General features: G+C 38.6%; 1 protein-coding gene across 3 annotated transcripts in view; it reads left to right on the top strand.

The window, feature by feature from the left end:
• ARID4A (AT-rich interaction domain 4A) overlaps positions 1-20,288 on the top strand; it is a 46,414-nt gene that overhangs the window by 15,754 nt on the left and 10,372 nt on the right. For all 3 annotated transcript variants that reach the window (XM_056492325.1, XM_056492326.1, XM_056492327.1), the window contains exons 8-16: positions 11-143; positions 1,517-1,596; positions 3,304-3,380; positions 4,773-4,939; positions 13,893-13,965; positions 16,219-16,313; positions 16,620-16,717; positions 18,097-18,325; positions 19,952-20,202. In XM_056492325.1, coding sequence (XP_056348300.1) covers positions 11-143; positions 1,517-1,596; positions 3,304-3,380; positions 4,773-4,939; positions 13,893-13,965; positions 16,219-16,313; positions 16,620-16,717; positions 18,097-18,325; positions 19,952-20,202 — 1,203 coding nt within the window. The remainder of the gene's footprint in view (positions 1-10; positions 144-1,516; positions 1,597-3,303; positions 3,381-4,772; positions 4,940-13,892; positions 13,966-16,218; positions 16,314-16,619; positions 16,718-18,096; positions 18,326-19,951; positions 20,203-20,288) is intronic.

Raw genomic sequence — 20,288 nt, 5'->3', positions numbered from 1 at the left:
GATCATTCAGTACTGAAGATGAAAAGGAAGAAGAAAGTAGTGAAGAAGAGGATGAAGATAAGAGGCGCCTCAACGATGAATTGCTTGGCAAGGTTGTGAGTGTGACTTGTAATGCAGAGAAGGCAGACTGGTACCCAGCTTTGGTGAGTTCCTTTTGCAGCAAAGCTGTGAATGCAGTCAGGCTAAGCTCTACTCCCATGTTTGCTAAAAATATGTGTGTTTTGCAGTATCTATGAAGAGTAGGGAAGCAGAGATTAACATTTATGTGTAAGTTTCAGTTTCATGGCATTAAAGTGTTTTAGAACTGCATACAAAATGATCAGTGTGTAATGATACTTTTATTCTAAAAATAAAATATGTTAGGACTTACACTCCCAGGCAATTTAAGAGGATCTAGATTTATGAATTTTAATTGCAGTGGGATTTAATTTTTTAAATGTAATTGTCTTTTTCCCTAGACTTTCTGTTTTATGAAATAATAATTTCTTTGATGCTTGCATTTGTACCAGTGGTCAGTTATTCTAGGAGCAGATGTTGGTGCATATTTTTATTTGACTGTCAGTAAATTATACAGGTGTTCATTGCCACTGCTGATAATAAATATACATTAAATAAATCCCACTTCAAGTAGACTTGTGTTGTAAAGGCACTTTGCTCTTACTGATATACACAGCAAAGTTTACATGTGCATATTAACAGTTGCTTTTTGTAGAAAACTTTTTAGTGTTTTCAGATATGGTGTAATGTAGGCTGAACTACCTTATCCAGCTTGATGTATCTCAATTTAAATTTGTTGGTACTGTACATGTTCTGGTTGTACCTCCCTTTATTAATGATGGATTTTTATTTAACATGGTTCTTAACTGGTGGGTTAAGTTCTTGGAGGTTATATATTTGCATTTAGCATTTTCTGCTTGTATATTATCTATAGCAGAACATAAACTTGTTCTGTTTGTGGTAATGCAAATACTGCAAATGCATTTTTATCACTTTCTTTAGACCTAGAGATGATACTGCAATGGAAGGATGTGCTGGATTTCATAGTGATTTATATTATCCACACCTCAGTAAACAAAACAAAGCAAAAAAAACCAATTTAAATCTCAGTTTAAATGCCAAAAATCAGAAGCTGGTATAAAATAAATGGGTTTGTGACTTTTTAAATAGATGCTTTAACAAAAATTCATGTGGACCAGAATAAAAAAAGCAGAGTGAATGAACAGAGTTCTGTGATGTGACCTCAGTAGATTAGTTTACAAATGAAATTTTAGACTTTTTTGGCTTGTACAGAGCAAGTCAATAGTTTGGGGTAAATTGCTTCTTGAAATTTGTTGTTGTTGGCTTTAGTAGTATAAATTGAAGTAGGTTTGTTTACCCAATACTGAAAATATAACAGAAGAAAGAGAAAACAGCGGTTTTCCTGCAGTCTATCTTTCTTTCATTTCAAGATCAGCTTTAATTTATTTTTTTATTTTTTTATTTTTTTAATAAAGGAATGTTTTATTTGAATCTTCAGGTTGTGTCACCGAGCTGCAATGACGACGTCACGGTGAAAAAGGACCAGTGTTTAGTTCGATCCTTTGCAGATTCCAAATTGTAAGTGATGGTTCACTTTGATTAAATATCTGTGGGAGGAAACTGGGAAACTAACCACATACTGCTCCTGAAGATGTATTTCTTCCAAAAGGAGAGGGTACATCCTCTGTAATGCTGAATGGACACATTTGGCGTTCAGAATCTATTTCCATCTGATTCCTTCTGTGCTTCCTCACCATTCTTTCCATTGTGTGTAACAATAAGAATTCATTGAACCAAAGAAGTTCCTGGTGCTTCTTCATTAAAAAATATCAACAGCTTGAAGTGTAGAAACCTGGATGTTTTTAATTTTTTTTACATAATTTCTATCCTTTAAAGTGAGTTTTGGTTTTAATTGTTTCTCTTACTCCTTTAAATTACCTTCTTTGTGTGAGTTGTAGTAGTTTGGGTATCTGCCTCATTACCTCCAGTGCCCAGGTATCCATAGCTGTTTAGATAGTTTATAATGGTTTAATCTACTTTTTTTTTTTAAATAGAAAAGAGAATTTAAGTAGAATTGCTGATTAAAATGTTTACAGGATCTGAATCATATTCCTTCAGAAGGAAAGAAGGGTCCTGTTAGTCTATTCTCCACTCCAAAAGTATGAGGGAGGAGAGAGACAGAGATGTGTGTCTTACATAATTAATAATGTACTCATAAGAGCATGAAGACTGCTTTTGGGTTTTTTTTAAAGGCTGTTCCCATTTATTCATTGTTATTGCATTGCATCTGTGTTAACACATTGTAACTAAAAAGTTCCTCTCCAAAGGTCACCTGTCACCCTCTTTCTTTCAAAGAGAGCAATTTTTGATTTTTGATAGCCATGACATTGAATAGGTTACAAGTACTTGATTACTGAAATGTGTTTCAAGTACCTGAAGACTTGGTTCATTTTGGCCTCTTAATGAAGATATGTGTCATCAGCCTTCTGGATGAGCCTGGCTCCTTCTGTACTGAAAGCTGGATGTCACTGCTAGACTTGTTCTGTTTGTTTTTTGGGTTTTTTTCCCCCCAGAGCATTATGTCTCTAACTTCAGAAAATGGCAGCCTCTAATTCCTGAGATTTTACTCCAGATTTTCTGAAATAATGAAAGAAGGCAAAAAATGTGTTAGACTAACTGACTTTTAAGGCTTTCCCTGCAGTTCAGTTAGGATTTCTCTTGTAACTCAGTGACTGGATATCTAGTATGACTTTGGAACAGAGCAACCTCCATATGTTTTGCTGTGAGAACACTTTCATAATTTAAAAATTAAAATCAACTGTCTAATCAATGCAAATCTGTGAATTGCCTTCACTGTTGTTCTGTGCTAGTAAAAAGGCATTTTGGAAATGGAGGACTTGCTTCTGTCCTCTTAGCTAGATCCTTGTTTTGGAGGGCAGCTGTTGATTCTTGTGAATATTTTCAGTTAAGAAAATTATTTTTGCCTGCGTGTTTAACATTTGCAAATTTGTGCAGGCTAAGCAATTAAAATGAAGGACATTTACAAAGTTTTCTTAATTACTTAAGGATACTTTAAAGCCTGGATTTTGAAGATTGGAAACTTACTCTGGATAACTTATACTTGTGTTTGGACCTTACAGAAACAATTAGCTGTTAGGCAATTAGCTGTTAGCAAGGACCTTGCTAGTGAATGATAACTCTTGAAAATTTTAGATGTTGCTGTTTTTCTAAGTTAAATGCTTGCTTTTCTGTGATGTAACCACAAAAACGTTTAATCTTTTACAGTTACTCAATAGCAAGAAAAGACATTAAGGAACTAGATCTTCAAAACTTACCAAAATTGGAGTCCTCTCCTAAAAAAGGTAATTTAGAGTAAGTTCTAGATGTTTAAATGAAGTAATTTCATACAAAGTTTCTTTTGAAATTGGCTGATAATTGTTGTTTTCTGATAATTTCTCTTGGATATTTTGTAAACAATTTTAAATGGGTGAAATTAGAGAAACTTTGGATATAGGTGTGTCTAGTAGATATCTTCTTTATTTGATTTATATTTCATTATTTTGATCCAGTCCAATTTTGTGGAAAATGAATAGAATAATTTCAAGGTAGTCTTTGAAGTGTCAGTGAGCAATGGAATATATACTTACCTCTCCTAATGCTAAAATTTAGTGCTGTTCTTCAAAACACTCTATTTACATTAAAGATACCCAGACAGTAAGGTGTAAACTTCATAACAACAACAGTCTGTGATTAATATTAAATTTAAAAATATAATTATACAGTTGAATGGATGGATGACATGGATACCACTATCCATCAATACATGAAATGTGTTAAGGAGAAATGTTTAATTCTATTTATTAAAAATTATAGTAAAAAGTCCTCACTCAACAACAGTATGTGGTTTGAGTAAAGTTGTGGAGCAGTTCCTTGCAAGTCAAGATTTAAAAATGCTTTGAATGAAAGCTTGAGGTGGTTTTGATTGATTTGTCTAATATTAGGTGATTTCTCTTCTACTTTGTTCTTAATAGCTATTTCACCGTCCAAGAATTTTAGAACAGCCAAAAAGAAAAAAAATAGCAGATGCCAGGTTTGAGATATACTGAAGAAAGGGGCTTTTTTCCTGTGCTGAACATAATTGGGTTGTGACATTCCTTGCTACAAGGGAATATTTTGGAAGCAAAGGTACTAATGGTTTAAAAAAAAAAAAAAGAGTTGAGACCAATGTCTGGAGGTTATTCTGTCAGCAGTGTTAAAAACTGGTGCCTTTTCTTCTTCAGTAACACTGAACAGTTCATTGCAGTATGTTCTTCTTTTGGGTGTTTTTCTGGCTCCTTTATTAAAGTCTTTTATTGTGACTGAGGGGCAGATTTTGGGGTTATCTGGGTTTGTTTTGCTGTGTTGTTTTCCACCCTTGGAGCACCTCCTCAAGGAAAGGAATTTGAGGTATTTCCATTGTACAAATGTAACTTGTGCCTGTCCCATCACTCCTTTGCTCACTAATGTGTTTTCCCTCTGTTCCAAACATAAATGTCACATCTCTTTGGGCAGTGCTCTTTTTTCTTTCATTTTTCTTTTTTTTTTTTCAATCTAAAACATGGAAAGAGCAAAATAAGCCGTGGTGCTTGATCTGTGAGGAATTCATTACATTTAAGTTGGTGCTGTGATTTACAAGAAAGTGGAAAGGAAATAAAAAGTGCTTTGTGACTGTGAATGCTGCAGATGAGGTAAAGCCAGGGCCCTTTCCTCTCTAGGGCTACAGGAGGCAATCACGTTTCTCAGCACCAGGAGTGTTCCTCGGAACTGGAAAATGGACATCAGTGAAATTCTGGAGTCCTCCAGCAGTGATGAGGAGGATGGAGCTGCTGCAGAAACTGATGAAGAGGAACCAAAAAGAGAAGAGAAAACTGAAGAAGTAGCGGTGAGTCTGGACAATTTTTAGTCATTTTTCAGGGGTAATTTAATAATGTGTTTGGCCTGAAAATCCTGCGCTTTCCAACATGCAATTCTCAGACTCAGCTCACTTCTGTGTCATTTCAGTCCTGTTCATTTTCTCTCTACTACAGTTGTCTTTTTTGGGATTTGTGAGCAGTGGCAAGTTGTCTCCTGTTACCCATTGAAGAAACAGGAGACAAATCTCAGAAACTAGGAATTCAAGGCAGAGAAGAGTGTAAGGTTCTGGGTCAAAAGAAAAGGCAAAACCAAAAAAATTAGGTTGAGTTAGGTAGTACTAATTCCACCTTATGTGCAGTATCTTTGTATTTTTCTTTTGTAATTTCCTTTTGTATTTTTCTTCGTATGTAGGTTATATAAAAATAACTTATTTCTGAAAACAGTAGCATGATTTAAAAAAAAAAAAAAGACAAAAATTTTCAAGCAAAAGCAGGAGGTTGACTGAAACTGTGAACTAAATCCAGGGCAGTAAATGCTTTTTAGAGCAGTACAGGAGTGATCTTCATGTGTATTAGGTTGGAAATCATGGAATGCTTGTGGTGGATGGACTTTGTGTCTAACATGTTGTGGCATGTACAGACTGGGAGAGGAATTCATGGAGAGCTGCCCCGTGGAGAAGGGCTCGGGGGTTCTCATGGATAAAAGGCTGGACATGAGCCAGCAATGAGCACTCGTGGCTCAGAAAGCCAAACGTGTTCTGGGCTGTGTCAAAAAGAGGATTCTCCCCTTTGTTCTGCTCTCAGGAGAGCCCTCTGGAGCACTTTGTCCAGCTCCAGGGTCCCCAGCACAGGAGAGACCTGTGCAGGTTGTTCCAGAGGAAATGTTGGGGTTGCTCTGAGGGCTGGAGCCAGGCTGGGAGAGCTGGAATGTTCACCTGGAGGAGGCTCTGGGAGAGACCTCAGAGCCCCGTCCAGGAGAGCTGGGGAGGGACTGGGGACAAGGGACTGAAGTGACAGGACATGGGGGAATGGCTTTACATTGAAAGAGAGATTTAGGTTAGACACCAGCAAGGAATTCCTGGCTGTGAGAGTGGGCAGGCCCTGGATCCCTGGAATTGTTCCTGGACAGGGCTTGGAGGAGCCTGATCTGGTGGACGGTGTCCCCATGTGGGGAATTAGAACTGGATGATCTTTAAGGTCCCTTCCAACCCAGATCATGGAATGTGATTCCATGATTCTCATATTAACAGTTCTTTCTGCATTTGAGTATTTTAAGTGCTCCTTTTCCGTGAAGTTAGCCGGTTCCTTCCTGTCATTAAAGCTGTGGGTACAGAATTCCCTTCGGTCTCTGCTCCCCCTTGTAACCCGTGTGTTGGATTTAGAAGCACGGGCGGAGGTGGGGGGCGGGGAGCGGAGGCACTGCGGGGTTTAATTGTTCCCCCTCCGCGCCATTCTCACAATACACCCCGCAAAGATGACCCGCCGAGCCGCAGTGCGGCCCGCGTGTGTCGGCAGGGAGGTCAAAGGCCGCTTCCCTTTCCCCCGGCCTTTCCCTTCCCTCACGGAATGGCCGATGGCGCTCGGCGGCCTCGGCGTTCCCCGGGCAACCGGAGCGGGCGCGGCGCAGGCGCGGGGAGCGGCCGCGGGAGCCGGGGCTGGCCGGGGGCTCGGAGATGGGCTGGCCCTTCCCTCTGCCTTTCATCTGATGCCTCGCGTTCTCCTCCTTAGCCTTACTAGTTCCTTTTATTAATTTTTTTTTTTTTTTTAATTATTTTCCCCCCTCCCCGTGCGGAAGAGAATGTAAGTAATGCCGGTTAACCGCGGCCGCCGCGCGGGCTGAGAGAGAGAGAGAGAGAGCGAGCGAATATTTGGAAGTCAGGCTGAAAAAATGTCCAGGCAGTGGGCAGATTAGATAGAAAGGAAGTCAAACCATTTTACGTTTGAAAGAATGCAGCTGCTAGGTAAGGATCGTGTGCTCGAATCTGTGATGTGAGCGTGGTGCTTGGGGTGGGGGTTTGACTTGGGGTTCTGATCTGGGAACAGTCTGGTGGAGCTTGATCAGGGGGGATCTTTCCAGGTTAAAGAAAAATAACAAAAGACAATAAGAATCTATTTTTAGGTGTGAATTTTATGCTCGGATATCAGCGGTTTGGAAAATGGAGTAGATGTCTGTATGAGAATAATGGCATGATAAGATAAACCTGTGCAGAAATGTAAAATCCTCTGGGTTTTTTCCCTCTGTTTGCAGTGAAAAAGACTGAATAGGCCACATTTTGCAGGGTGTGAACTGTTGCAGTCTGTATTGCTCTGTCTGTATTAACATTGGTTAAAATTTCAGAGTATCAGTCACTGAAAATCAAGGATTGCTGTACTACTTTTCTAGTATCCATTTTTATTATCATTTTTCATGCCTATTGCATAAAATGCTGTGTGTTTCAAACAAAGAAGGGGGAGGGGGAAGCTTGGTGGTTAAAAAAAAAGACATTCCTGTGAAAGAAATAGAGATTATTTTTAAAGAATGATGTTAATGTAAAATAGTGAAGCAAAGGATTCCAGACAGGTGGATGTGCTGATAGGAGAAGCTGTGGAATCCATTATTTCCAGGTGACAAGTAGGAATGTAAGGTGAGCATCTTCATGCTGAAGCTGTGTAGCAGAGGGTAGATATGAATCTTTTTAGATAATGTCAGAGCAGAACTGTCATGATGGCCCATTGAATCAAATTCCTGGTCCAGCTGGTGGATACATATTTTTAATTATGGGCCATGCTAGGTATTGCAACAGACAACATTTAGGGAATTTAAGGAATTTGTATTTTCTTTTCCCTTAGAAAAGCAGTAATTCTAGCTGCAGAGAGAATCGACAAGTGAGTGACTGGGGTTTTTTTTTTTTTTTTTTTTTTGCCTGTATTTGATTACAGATGTTGAATTACTGAAATTTTACATTTTAAAGAGTGCTTCCTTTTCTTAATCAAGGTCAAGGTTCTGTCCATCCTCTCCCAGAATATTCTCAGTGGGCTTTTTGTTTTAGAGCTGTAAGTGGTATAATAGTAGAGATGGGAGTGAGATTATTAAAAATACCTTTTTATTTCCCCATTCCCATCTTTTGGTATGCACAGCAGCTCTGCTGTCAGGGCCTGTCCAGCTGCTGCCCAGCCATGATAGGCCATCATTAAATAATCAAATGAACACAGACCTACTTAATATATAATTACAGGATAAAGTCAGTCAGAAAAGTCTAATTCTGGAATGGTAAGGATCCTATTTTTCTGAAGTAGGATCTTTTATAATGATAATGGAGCAGAGGGATCTGCTGTAGCTGGTGACATTAGATCCCGCCATTTTTCCAGTAGCTGGCTTAAAAATCTGCAACTTTGTTTTGGCAGAAACTGTCTTTCTAAGTGTTTTGCCTTTGGTGACATCTTTAAGAGGTGGTAGAATTGGTACCACCAGGTTTTCAGGCTTTACATGGCTTTTGTAAGCTAAGGAGGGGGAACAAACACAGTGTTGGTTTGGTGCTCCTCCTTCTCACCCGTGGTGAGTGACTTGTGTGGTCCAGAGTTGACTGGGAAGGACAATGTGGAAATTGCTTGTCATGGATCTTAAGAGGGATTGCATTACACAGAGCTACTCAGCATGTTCAAATTGCTGGAATTTTGGTGAAAATGTGGTGCAACTCAGGATTATTTTCCATTAGCAGTTAAGGTTTTAATAGCACATTTCATAAAAAGTGAAAAAATCCAGAGGTATTATAGAAAAAAAATCTTTATTGAATTAAAATTAAACGAATCATTCAATTAATTTTAATCCATGTAAAAATCTGGATATTGCTTTTGCTTCTTACCCTGTTTTCAACATGTCAGAATAAGATAGTCAACTGTGTTTGGAGGGTACATCTGGCAGTCTATGCACTACAGCTAAAAGGAGAGACAAAATCTTAACTCTAGTATCTCCACATAGAAACAAAAGCTTTTGGAACACTAAACATTACCTGATTTTTATTCAAAACAGGTTGTATCTACTACTGTATTTGCTTGTATTTAAGTTGTTCTGTCAGGGAAGAAGAAAGAAGAATCTAATCTAAACATAAAGTAGTGAAGGATTCCAGACAGGTAAATGTGCTGGAAGGAGAAGCTGTGGAATCCACTGCAATCCATCATGTTTGTTTCTCAAGCTTAGATATTCAAATACTCCCTGTTTTACAAGGGGATGTGTAAGCTACATTTGGATTTGGCTTTGTCTACCTGCAAGCCATTCTGATTCCATTAGAATGAAGATGTTAACATGCAGTTACTTCAAATATCTTTTCAGTACACCTTCTTAACAGATACGTTCACTTAAGACCAGAGTAAAGGAATTTCTTCAGAAAAAAATTCCAGCTAGCTGGTCTCCATGGTTCACAGAGGGAAGATTTGTAGCACCTCCAGGTGTTTGCTAAGAGGGATTTTTTTCAAGGCTTATTTGTGACAGTCACCTGGAGGATGTATGTGTAGCATGTTTAATGGGGTGCATTCATTTAACCTTTTTAAGGTTCTTGCATCACAATGGCATCAAAAAAATCAGTCACAGTTGCTTTACATTGTTGAAAAGGGAAGATGCCAGAGGCATTTTCCAATGTTCTTATTCAGCAAATAAGCAAGGATTTCAGTTCTCATGATAAGTTATTACCATATATTTTATTAGCATTAAGTCCATAAAGGAGTGATGAGAAATCCATGATGTGTTTTAGGAGGCTTGAAATTCCTACAGATAATCAGTAGTCAACTGTTCAAATATTTACATTTTGCTTCAAAATAATTCTTGTTCCCTGTGTAGGCTTTGCTCTAAGTAACTGTGGGAGATCACATAAAATCATACCCAAATTGCCATGTCTGTTGCAACCTATTTGTATTTTAAAATAACATTGAAATAGCTGACTCGAAGTTAAACACAGGAAAATAGTCATTTCAAAGTTAATGAAGGGTGATATCCAGAAAGAAGTGGTTTATTAGATACTGAGGAAAAATTCTTTCCTGTGAGGATAGTGAGGCCCTGGCACAGGTTGCCCAGAGAAGCTGTGGCTGCCCCATCCTTGGGAGTGTTCCAGGCTAGATTGGATGGAGCTTGGAGCAACCTGGGATAGTGGAAGATGTCCCTGCCCATTGCAAGAGAGGGAACAAGAGGGTTTTTTAAGTCCCTTCAAATCCAAACCATTCTAAGATTCTGTGATTTATATATATACAAAACCCCCTAAGTAGCTGTGATGTGTAATGCACAGAGTAGCCTTTAAAAATAGCTAAACATTGATTAGTTAATCCTCCTTCTCATGCATGTGTGCATTTGTAGGAGTTCTGGCTACTGTGAAGCACAGCCTGCATCATGCCATGCACAAATGTTCTGTAAAGACTTTATTGCTCACAGTTTTATGCAAAGAGGCATTCTCAGAATATCACTCCAAGAGAAGTTGCAAACTGAGGCACAGCTCTGGAGTGAGTCATTGTTGGTTTGTGGGATTTCTGGTTTTTGTTGGCACAAATTAACATTTTAAGACCATGCTCATCTCCACGTGGTTTAAAAGCTGTTAACTTGTTGCAATCAGTTTAATTCTTGTCATTTCCTTAATTAGTTTTCAAGCTTTGCGTTAGAAAGCAAATGTGCAAGTGATGAAATCTCATTGAAGTACTGTGAAGCAACAAAATTACATTAACTGTAATTCTGGCAGCTTGATCATCTCCTCCTCTGAACTCCAAATCCTGTGTATGCTGCTCTTCCTCTTCACCTGCATTTCTTTCACAGAAGCATTTTTGGTCTTGTCAGTCTATTTATAACATAAAAGAAAGATCTGTCCCTGGTAGCTCCACCTAGGATTGCCTGAGTTCAGGGTGTACGTGCTTGTAGGTAGAGATTCATTCTTTCTTTTGTAGAAGAAACTATTTCATCCTTTGTGCTCCCACTCAGCTCTAAAGGTTGGCACCCACAGAAGCTTTAACATCTTTCTGTAGAGTAAATGATGAGTCAGGATAACAGAGCCACACTGTCTAAAATCATGCTAAGGACAGAGGCAAAGCTCATGGTGAATTAGGTAGCTCAGACCAAATGCAGCAAAACCAGTTACAAATGTTCCACACATTTCTGTGTGCTTCATGTTGCTGGTGCTCACCATGCAGTTTTAGAAAATGCATGAATGCTGATAATGTTGCCTGGAAGGCAATAAGAAATGGAGTTGGGAAAGGAACATGCCCATTATACAAAGATAGTGTTCAGTGTTGTTTTTATTGTTTTACAGTTTCCAGTGTTCCCTAACAGATGTGGCCTGCTTGTCAGAAAGGAGGGAAAAAGCCTCAAACCCATAAAATTTTAATCTTTTAATTAGAAAAGGAGCATCTTGGAGATTTTTATTTATTTTCATTTCAATTAAATTCAGCTTCTCATCCTGAAACTGAAAAGTTTCTCTCATGTTGCATTTAGCTGTTGGATGTTGGGTGTTGGATGAGCAGCAGAAAGGTCTCAGTTTTGACCTCTTGCAGCTAAAAATTTTCCTGTTGTTTTGGCTCTCACTTGGACTTACCTTTGGCTGCAGTCTCCTGTTTTTTGCAGTATCTGTATAATAAAAAATGAAATGGAGAGACAAAACTCTCTTCAGTAACTGGTTTTAAACAGTTATCACTGTGAACTTACTTACGTCCAGCCTAAAATGGGCACAAATGTCTGGATAGTAGCAGTGAGTTTTGGAGAGTAGCACTGTCATCCTGGTTCCTGCTGGAAATCAGTGCTGGGAAATTCAGCTCTCCATTTGCTTTCCAATGATGATCACAGGTTGTGGCATCAACATTTCTCAGGTGTTTTCTTGATTTGGGTGCAGATTTACAGCAGCTTAGATGAACCCCCATGGGTTTAGATGGTCTTTAAGGTCCATTCCACCACTACCCATTCTATGATTTTATAATGGCTGATATGTTTAAAGTAAAACTCACTCAGAACAGCAGGTACTTTTGGGAATTCCAGATAACCCTAATTAAAAAATGGCATTTTATCCTCATGTTGCAGTAAGCATATCCAGGAAGGGCTGGTCTTTCTCATTTTGGCAGAAGAGCAGCTGCTCCATGATTTATTCCATGGTGACAGTCACTCAGGTCTTACTCAAGGACTTCTCAGCAGTATTTGGTGCCTGTTCTGGCATCAGTGCCAGGCTCAGTTCAGACTCCCTCTGTCAAGGGACTCTCAGACCAGCAACAGAGAGAAGCAGGTGCAGAATTTGGGATATCTCACACAGGTGTATGATTATTGCAGCCAGGTTTTATGCCCCCACCCTGTAATGTTTTTAATCTTTCCTTTTTATTTTTCTTCAGCTAAAAGTGCTTGGTCTCAGTAGAAGGATTAAATTATGGCTGCAAGATTGCTGTTTCTAACCTATATTTCTGCTGTTCTGACCCACAGTTCTGGTTTAGCATTGTGCCCACACAGAAGAAATGGCTTTAATTCAACTATTCAGAAGTATTTCTGAATGTTTACTGTTATTAGATGTATTTAGTTTGCACAGTTTGAGATGTATTGCCTTCAGTCAGTAAACATTACAGTAGATGGTAGAAATTTCTCGATCTTGAAGTTATTTTGCAGTCTACATGGGGAGAAAAAAGCTGTGGTTTCTATAGCAATGCTTCACTTGATAACCTGGAAGAGCATGCTAATTCTATAGATAACTGTTTCTCCTTATATAATCCCTGTAATGTGCTGAGCAAATGGTAACTGGTGCTGTGCAGTGTTGTGATTACACATTTAATTTCCTCCAATTAATCCTGAAGAAAAATTAGTGAAGTAAGACACAGATATTGTCTCTGCCTGACTGTAGCTGAGCCCTGTTGGGTTCAGAAGCTCAGAATTCAGTGAAGCAGGCAGGGCTGGGATTCATTCTGATGCTGAGCAGATTGCTTGCTGGTTAGCAAGCCACTAGCATGTACAATCCCCATTTCCCTGCCTATCTCCTTGCCTTGAAGCTTAAAATTTACCGTATGCAGAGATGACTGAAATCTAAATTGTTGTTCTGGTTTCCTTCTGGAACTGCTTGTCACTTTCCTGTTATTTTTAATAATGTAATGATAAGATTTTTTGACACGTACTGTACGTCTTTCCTTCAAGACAGCTGCAGCCTGCCTTGTACAAACTGCCAGGCTGGCAGGAAGAAAGTGGCATGCAGAAAGCATTGCAGGGAAAAGGTTTTCTTTTTTTTTTTTTTTTTTGCCTCTGCTAGAATCTCAAAATTCCATGAAGATACATAGACATTACTTCCTCTGTCTGCCTCTTCCACCCCTCAATAAATTTACTTTATTTTAAATAATTTTCACTGGAATAAAAGGAATATCTTTATTTCACGCTATGGATTCCTTGCCATAAAGTTAGTAAGTGATTATCTCTTTGAGGCTTTAAGTTGTAAAGGTAAAACTAAGGAATTTGTAATAAGAAGAAATTACAGAAGTGACTTTAAAGGTGTTTCCAAATATCAGCTGAAAACAATCATTGAAGCTTAATTAAAAAACAAATACTGTCTGGAGCATCTCCAACAAGTACTGTTGGAGAAAGAATTGTTCTGCAGCCTGACCTAAAGTTGGGATAAGCAAAATGAGTTAAACAAAAAAGCTCCAAACAAACAGGAACAAACTAACAAAAATACCCCTGAAATTCCTGTGAATTCTTTCAGTCTTGTAAATACCAGACCTCTTCTGTGTTAGGCAGGTATGCTGTGTGTATTGGTGTTTTCATTTTGAGGTCACTCACTCATTCTGTCATGGACTGGTGCTTTCCCTAACCCGAATTTTCTTCTTTTCCTGCTGAGGTACCACTTCAGTCTTCCTGAGTGAATTTTGTTTTCAGCATATTTCACCATTTCATGGGTTCAGGGCCAAGTGGGAAGTGGTTTGGGTTTAGTTCTTGCTCTTAGGCTTTCGTACAAATAAACGGTTACTTTGCATATTTGCTGTTTTCACTTATGACTGCATTTATTTTCACAGCCTGAGGAAGAGCTTGATCCTGAAGAGAGGGACAACTTCCTCCAACAGCTTTACAAGTTTATGGAAGACAGAGGTAACACTGAATTTTCTTCCTTTTTTTAATCTCCAGTCTACTTGTTTAATGGCACAGCACTCAAAGGGAGTTCAAATCCTCCCTGAGGTGTTTTGGTTTTGCTTTGCTTTCACAAAGCCTTTTTTATGTTCACAATGTCTGGTAAATAAGCCCTTGGTTGATTTCTGGTTGTGACAGCCATGGCTGAGAGCTCTCTGTTAATCCCAGGCTGCAAGCTATGGAGTCTGTCCACGGATGGTGAAATCCAACCAGCAGAGAATGGAGATGTGCCATCCTCAAGTCTCAGTGCACAAATGGAGCAATGATACCTGAAGAGACAACTTAAAAGATTCTGTTTTATTCTGTAGCTAGAAAATAAAATAGTGTATTTCAAATGTCTGTCTTCACAGAATTGAGACTTAATAAATTATAATAGTTGAAGTCTTGGCTTCAGAGCTGTATCAGAAGTGCCCATACTCTGCATAGGAGCAGGATGTACCTGCTGACTTGGGAGAGCTGCTGTTGCATAAGGCATTTGCAGTTGTGATGAGACTGACACTAAAATAGAAGCTTTTATGCTGCTTTTTAAAAATATATATTCCAGCCTGCAGAGAGTTTTGTCTTTTAGAGTATATTGGTTTGATTAATTTTACTTGTGGAGTCGCCATTTCAATCCTGTATTTCAAACACCATTTTCATCCTGTGGTAGCCTTGGTGTGGAAGTAGATTACAGGTGTAACTACTGCCCTTTTTTTAAATCTTTCTTTTCTCATGACAGCAGTTACCTAAATGATATTTCCATAGCAGCACAGAGTGCAGCAAATGTTGATGTCTTTGAATTTGAAATAATCAGAGCTAAGGGTAAAACGTGAAGTACTTGCAGAGTCTGAATGTTTGCCCCTTTCTTTTTTTGAGGGGGTGAGGTTGTTAAAATTAATGGGGAAATCAAGTTGCCTTAGTAAAAGAGGGTCTGTATGCCTTCTAATGAGGTGTGTTCTAGACCACAGAAACATAAAAGAACAATTCAGAAGCTGTTCAATATTGCCAGGTCTTAGCATAGGTTTAGAAATTGAACATGTATTATAGCAAAGTGCTCTGGAGCTCATCCAATATAATTTTGAAGGCCTCCTGTGTATATAACTGAGTTTCTGGATAATAAGCTGCCTTAGGGGAATGAAAGGCTAAGTTGGGAGGGGAAAAAAGAAATTACTCTGCTGCTGGGCTAATCCAGAGTTTTCTTTTCATGTAGCCTGATTCTTCCCACTTTCCTGTTTTCTTCCTTTCTCGTTCTCTTTCTTAAACACAGACTACAAAACAACTAGGGATGTCAGGACCTTGTGAAGACAAAAGAAGAAAGCATTTGTGTGCTGAATTTGAAGACTCAGTCCATGAAATATTGTTTAAGCCAGTATGTGGATGGAGCAATGTGCAGGACCTTTTTCAGGACTAGGACTTTCCCCTGCCTGTTTGCTTTTTGTTTTCCTTCTCCATCCTTATATTAAGATTTCTGTTCCCACAGATTTGTTCTACATTCTGTTCTCTCAGTATAAATGTTTTGATTCATGGAATCATGACAGTATTCCCAAAGTCCTATAAAATTATTTTAATGATTCCAAATATAATTGCATGAAGATGAGCTAAGATATGAAGCAGCAGGGAGGAGGTTTGATATTCTTCCTTGCTGGGAGGATTTTTGTCTACGTAAGCAGCTACTTCCCTAAGTCACTTTTGGTTTCTCCTTTTGCAGATAATTACTGTTCTTTATGTCACTGCCACTCAGCTGATTTGAGTTCTCTCTTTTCCCTGGAACTGTCCCAAATACTCATGTCTGGTCAGGCCTTGTGCTTTTCCACATTCTGACAATTTGCCTGAGTATCTCTCTCTTCCTGATCCAAGATCTCTGCTTCTTCCTCGTTCCTTTCAGCCCACAGTGTTTTCAGTTAGTCTCTTCACACACTGCTCTATTCCAGCATTCCTCAGGTGCTCCCTGGAGCTTCCTGCAGTTCTGGCTGTCCTCCCTGCTCACAAGAGGATGCAGCCAGGTGGATGGGGTTGCTAATAAATAAACCTGGGGGGCTGATAAACCACCCAGAGATAATGGTGCATTCAAAAGAGGGTGAAGCCTTAACTGGTGATTGGAATTTACTGGCTTGGGAACATACCTTTAAATACAGATTTTGAAAAGCAGAAGAATACTTCTGATGTGTGATAAAGGAATGGAAGAAGCAACTTGCTATTCTTTGGGATAACTTGTTTCTCTTTTATTTTATTCAGGTACTCCTATCAATAAACCACCGGTTCTGGGCTACAAGGACCTTAATCTCTTCAAACTTTTTAGGCTGGTTTATCAGCAGGGTGGGTGTGACAATGTAAGTGCTGGATGTTCCCTGAACTAAACATGTCTGTTCATTCATATCTATAAATAGTGGTCCAGGGAAGTTGTGGATACCCCTACCCTGGAAGTGTTCAAGCCTGGTTGGACAGGGCTTGGAACAACCTGGGATAGTTTCAACTCCATGGCAAGGGGTTGGACCTGAATGTTTTTTAAGGTCTCTTCTGCCCAATCTGTTCAATATTTATAAAAGGCTTTAACTTTTAGCTGTTAGATATTATTCCTTAATGTTCTTATTTAACAAAACCTGTAAACATCCTTATTTCTTTTTTTTTTCCCAAAGATTGAGAGTGGTGCTGTATGGAAGCAAATTTATATGGACCTTGGCATTCCTATTTTGAACTCAGCTGCTTCCTACAATGTAAAAACTGCTTATAGAAAGTAAGTTCTTATATGGAATAATGGTGAAAACACTTCTCCTTTCTTTTTCCTGGTTGTAGCATGTACAATATTCAAGAGATTTTTGATATTTATAGACAGCAGCTGATATTCTTCAGTTAATCAACAGTTCTGAGCATATTCCTGTGCTGATGTGGAGGAAAGGAGGGAGTGCTCAAGGCTCTAATTCCTGTTCCTCCAATACATCAGAATTCTGCTCATTTTTTTACCAAGAAACTTTCAGTTTCCTCATGTTCTGATGGCATTTCAGAGTACACCAATGAAATTTATAAAATAAGCTTTGGCAGATTCAGTTGCAAGTTAAAGCAATTAACAGTAACAGGCTCCTTAATCTTTAGATCTCATATGCTTTGAGGAGAATTTTGTATGAGCTGCTTTAACTTCATGAAAGATATTAACTAAAAAAAGGCATGTTTCAGATTGTATATTTACATAAAATCTTTGCAGAATTCGTAGAATAATGGCTCTAGGGCTTAACTGTGTGCATTGCTGTGGTGGATGTGACAGTTATTAAATAGTAAAAACATTACTTAAAATGATCAAATCCATAAGTCTTTTTCTTCTGACCCTCACTTTTCAGCTGTGTTGTAACTTTTAAATTGGAAACCTTTCAGGAATAACATTTTCCAAGCTCGTTTTCTAAATAAAAATTGTTTTTATTATTTATCCTCCTGGAAGTTTGACAAGAAACAGTTGAGCTTTTTGAGTAAAAGGGAAGAATGAGGTTCTCTTGACTCAGACCTAAGGAAATTTGGAAATAGGGATGACTAATGACTCAACTCATGTTAATGTCAATGAAGATGACAATACTGAGACTGTCTTCAGTGAGATTTGAACTGGGCACATGTTTAAGGTCTGTATTTCACAGAGAAGAGTGTTTATCCTGGGAAGAGTAATTGGTAAATGTGTACTGGGTTGCTGTTGCAGCAGAAATAATGATGATGTTGTTTGGACACAGGAAAATGTGTTGTGACAGTGATAGGGTGTTGTAACTTGCATATTAATTCTTTGAGGAATAAGCTAATTCATACCTCTCTCCCTGTAACTGGATTAGAGTGTGCACAGGCAGCTTCCAGAGAACAAGCTCCTGCATGGCATTACTGTCATAAATTCTTAACTGGATAGGGATGAAGTTAAATATGTGGGAAGCACCTCTGTTTTCTTTTTCAGCATTTAACTTGAAATTGTTTTACTTCAAAGTCTTCTCTAGCTTTTAAATTTTTGTTTATTTGGGTTTGCTTGGTTGTTATTTTTTTTAATTATTATTTTCCTGAAGTTACTGAGCAGGAAAACAGGTTTTATGCACTTCAATAAATAGAAAATAAACCATGAAATATAAATGGGACCTTCCTTGTGTCTAGGTATCTTTATGGTTTCGAAGAGTACTGCCGCTCTGCAAACATTCAGTTCAGGACCATCCATCACAATGAGCCAAAAGTGATAGAAGACACACAGAAACACGTGGAACCAATGGAGGAAAGTGTGAAAGAGGAACAAAAAATGCCCCCAACAGAAGTTAAAAAAGAAACAGAAGAAAATTATTCCAGCAGTGAAAGTGAGAAAGAAGAAATTGAGCTAAGATCCCCAAGGGTGAGTGGTTTGAACTGATTTGTGTTCAGTCCTTAACAAAGCCCCTTTGTGTAGTGAGCAGTTTCTGTAATGAGTTTTCCCTGTGGAGCAGCTGCACGTTGGAATTGGTGCACTTGTGCAAGTGTGGAGTTCTGGGAGTGTTAACTGTTAATTATGTTCTACCTGGACACTGAGTCAGGTTTGATTATTCCTTCATACTCCACACCATGCATTGGATTTGCTCAGAGTCATTTGGATGTTCTTGGATGGTTCAGGGATGGCTTGGGAGCTGCTTGGAGCTGTTATCATCAGAACAGTGAAACACAGCAGGACAGTCTTGGTTGTGAGTGAGGATTTCCACAGGCACATGGAACCTGGAGCCTTCTGGCAAGAAACAGGAATATCAAAAACCTGCTGTGGATCTCAGAATCAAAGGGAGACCCACTGCTCTGAGTTGGTTGTTATCACAGTCTCCCTTCTAATAGAAGGAACACTCAAATATTAGAATATATACACAAAAGTAGAAGGAGTAACAATTAAGCCTTAATTTGTCTTTAAATGCTTTAGAGGTGAGGGTTGTAGCTGCATAGATGAGATCAGTGGCCCATCAGCTGGAGGATGCTGATCAACATGAGGAATACAGGCATTACTTTAAAGATATTGGAAATATGACTGTAGCACTCATTTAATTACCTTAAAAGAACATTTTGTTCTTTAATAGAGTATGACTACTGAAGGACAAGATTTGCTGCTTTTAAATTGTTCAAGTTCTAAAGATTCTGTTTGACTAAAATGTCATTCTGTTAAAGTCCTTCTTGCAAAGCAGCTTTTCAAATACATGGCCTTATAAATTAATGGATGAAAGGACACGGTGTAAACACAAGTTGAGACTTCTATTATATATTACATTTGTGTTTAAATGAAAGTGGTTGTTCCAAGCTGCATCAGCCTCAGTGAATTTCCTGACATGACATTAGCTTTTTTCTTAGTTTGTTCATTTGTTTTTTGAGTTGGTTTTTCTTTTTGAGAAAAAAGGATAAAGAGATGTAAGAATATTTTGTGTTTTTAATAATTAGCTCTTTGTTCTGATTAAAAAGCAGTGATCCTATCAAGAGACTTCTAATAAATCAAATGATAATCCTAGATCTTTAAGAATCAGTTGCAGATAGTCCCAGGCAGCAGCTGCCTGAATACCCAAAGTGCCTTTTAAAAAAGGGATATTTAGAATTTTTTGAAAGCTGACAGATTTCTGCCTGTGATGTCCACAGGTGACTGTCAGGATTGAAGATGCTCAGGGGAAGCTGCCTTCCCTCAATAGTCCTGTACAAGCACTTCAAATAATGCTATTGCTGTAGGTGATCAAGACATTTTGGCCCTTTCTATCAGAGCAACAAACATTACAGGTCTAAACTAATGTCCTGAAATCTCCTTCAGTTAATCAGAAACTCATCCTCATTATTCCAAATGAAGCAGATACAAAAACTTGCAGCTTTAATTTTACTGTTTTAGAATATTTTGTGCTTTTTTGTCATCTCCAGGCTTTCTTCTCTACAGGAGTTGCATGTCTCACTTTTTTGCTGAGATTTGGAGAGGTTATGGAGAAAGCAGGTGGCAGCAGTCATTAAACTGATCTGATTTCTGTTCCAGGGACGAAGAAGACTTGCCCGTGATGCAGCCCCTGCTAAAAAAGATGGTGAGGAGGATAAAACCCAAGACAAATTAAAAGACAGTAACAAAGAAAACAAAGATGTAGAGGAAACACCTGAGAATGCAGAAAAAAAAGAAAATGAAACCCCACTAGGGAAGAAAAGCACACCAAAGCAAAAAGAGAAGAAAATTAAAAAGCAGGAGGATTCTGATAAAGAGTCAGATGAAGAGGAGGAGAGGCAGAGGGACAGGTAAACACTGACTTGTATCACCTTCTGTGCTATGATTGAGCTGTTCTCCAGGCAGGAGGGCACAGACTTGATCTTACTAAGTGTGA

Source organism: Oenanthe melanoleuca, chromosome 5, assembly GCF_029582105.1.
Source record: "Oenanthe melanoleuca isolate GR-GAL-2019-014 chromosome 5, OMel1.0, whole genome shotgun sequence".
Taxonomy (NCBI): domain Eukaryota; kingdom Metazoa; phylum Chordata; class Aves; order Passeriformes; family Muscicapidae; genus Oenanthe; species Oenanthe melanoleuca.
This window is presented reverse-complemented; position numbering and strand designations above follow the sequence as displayed.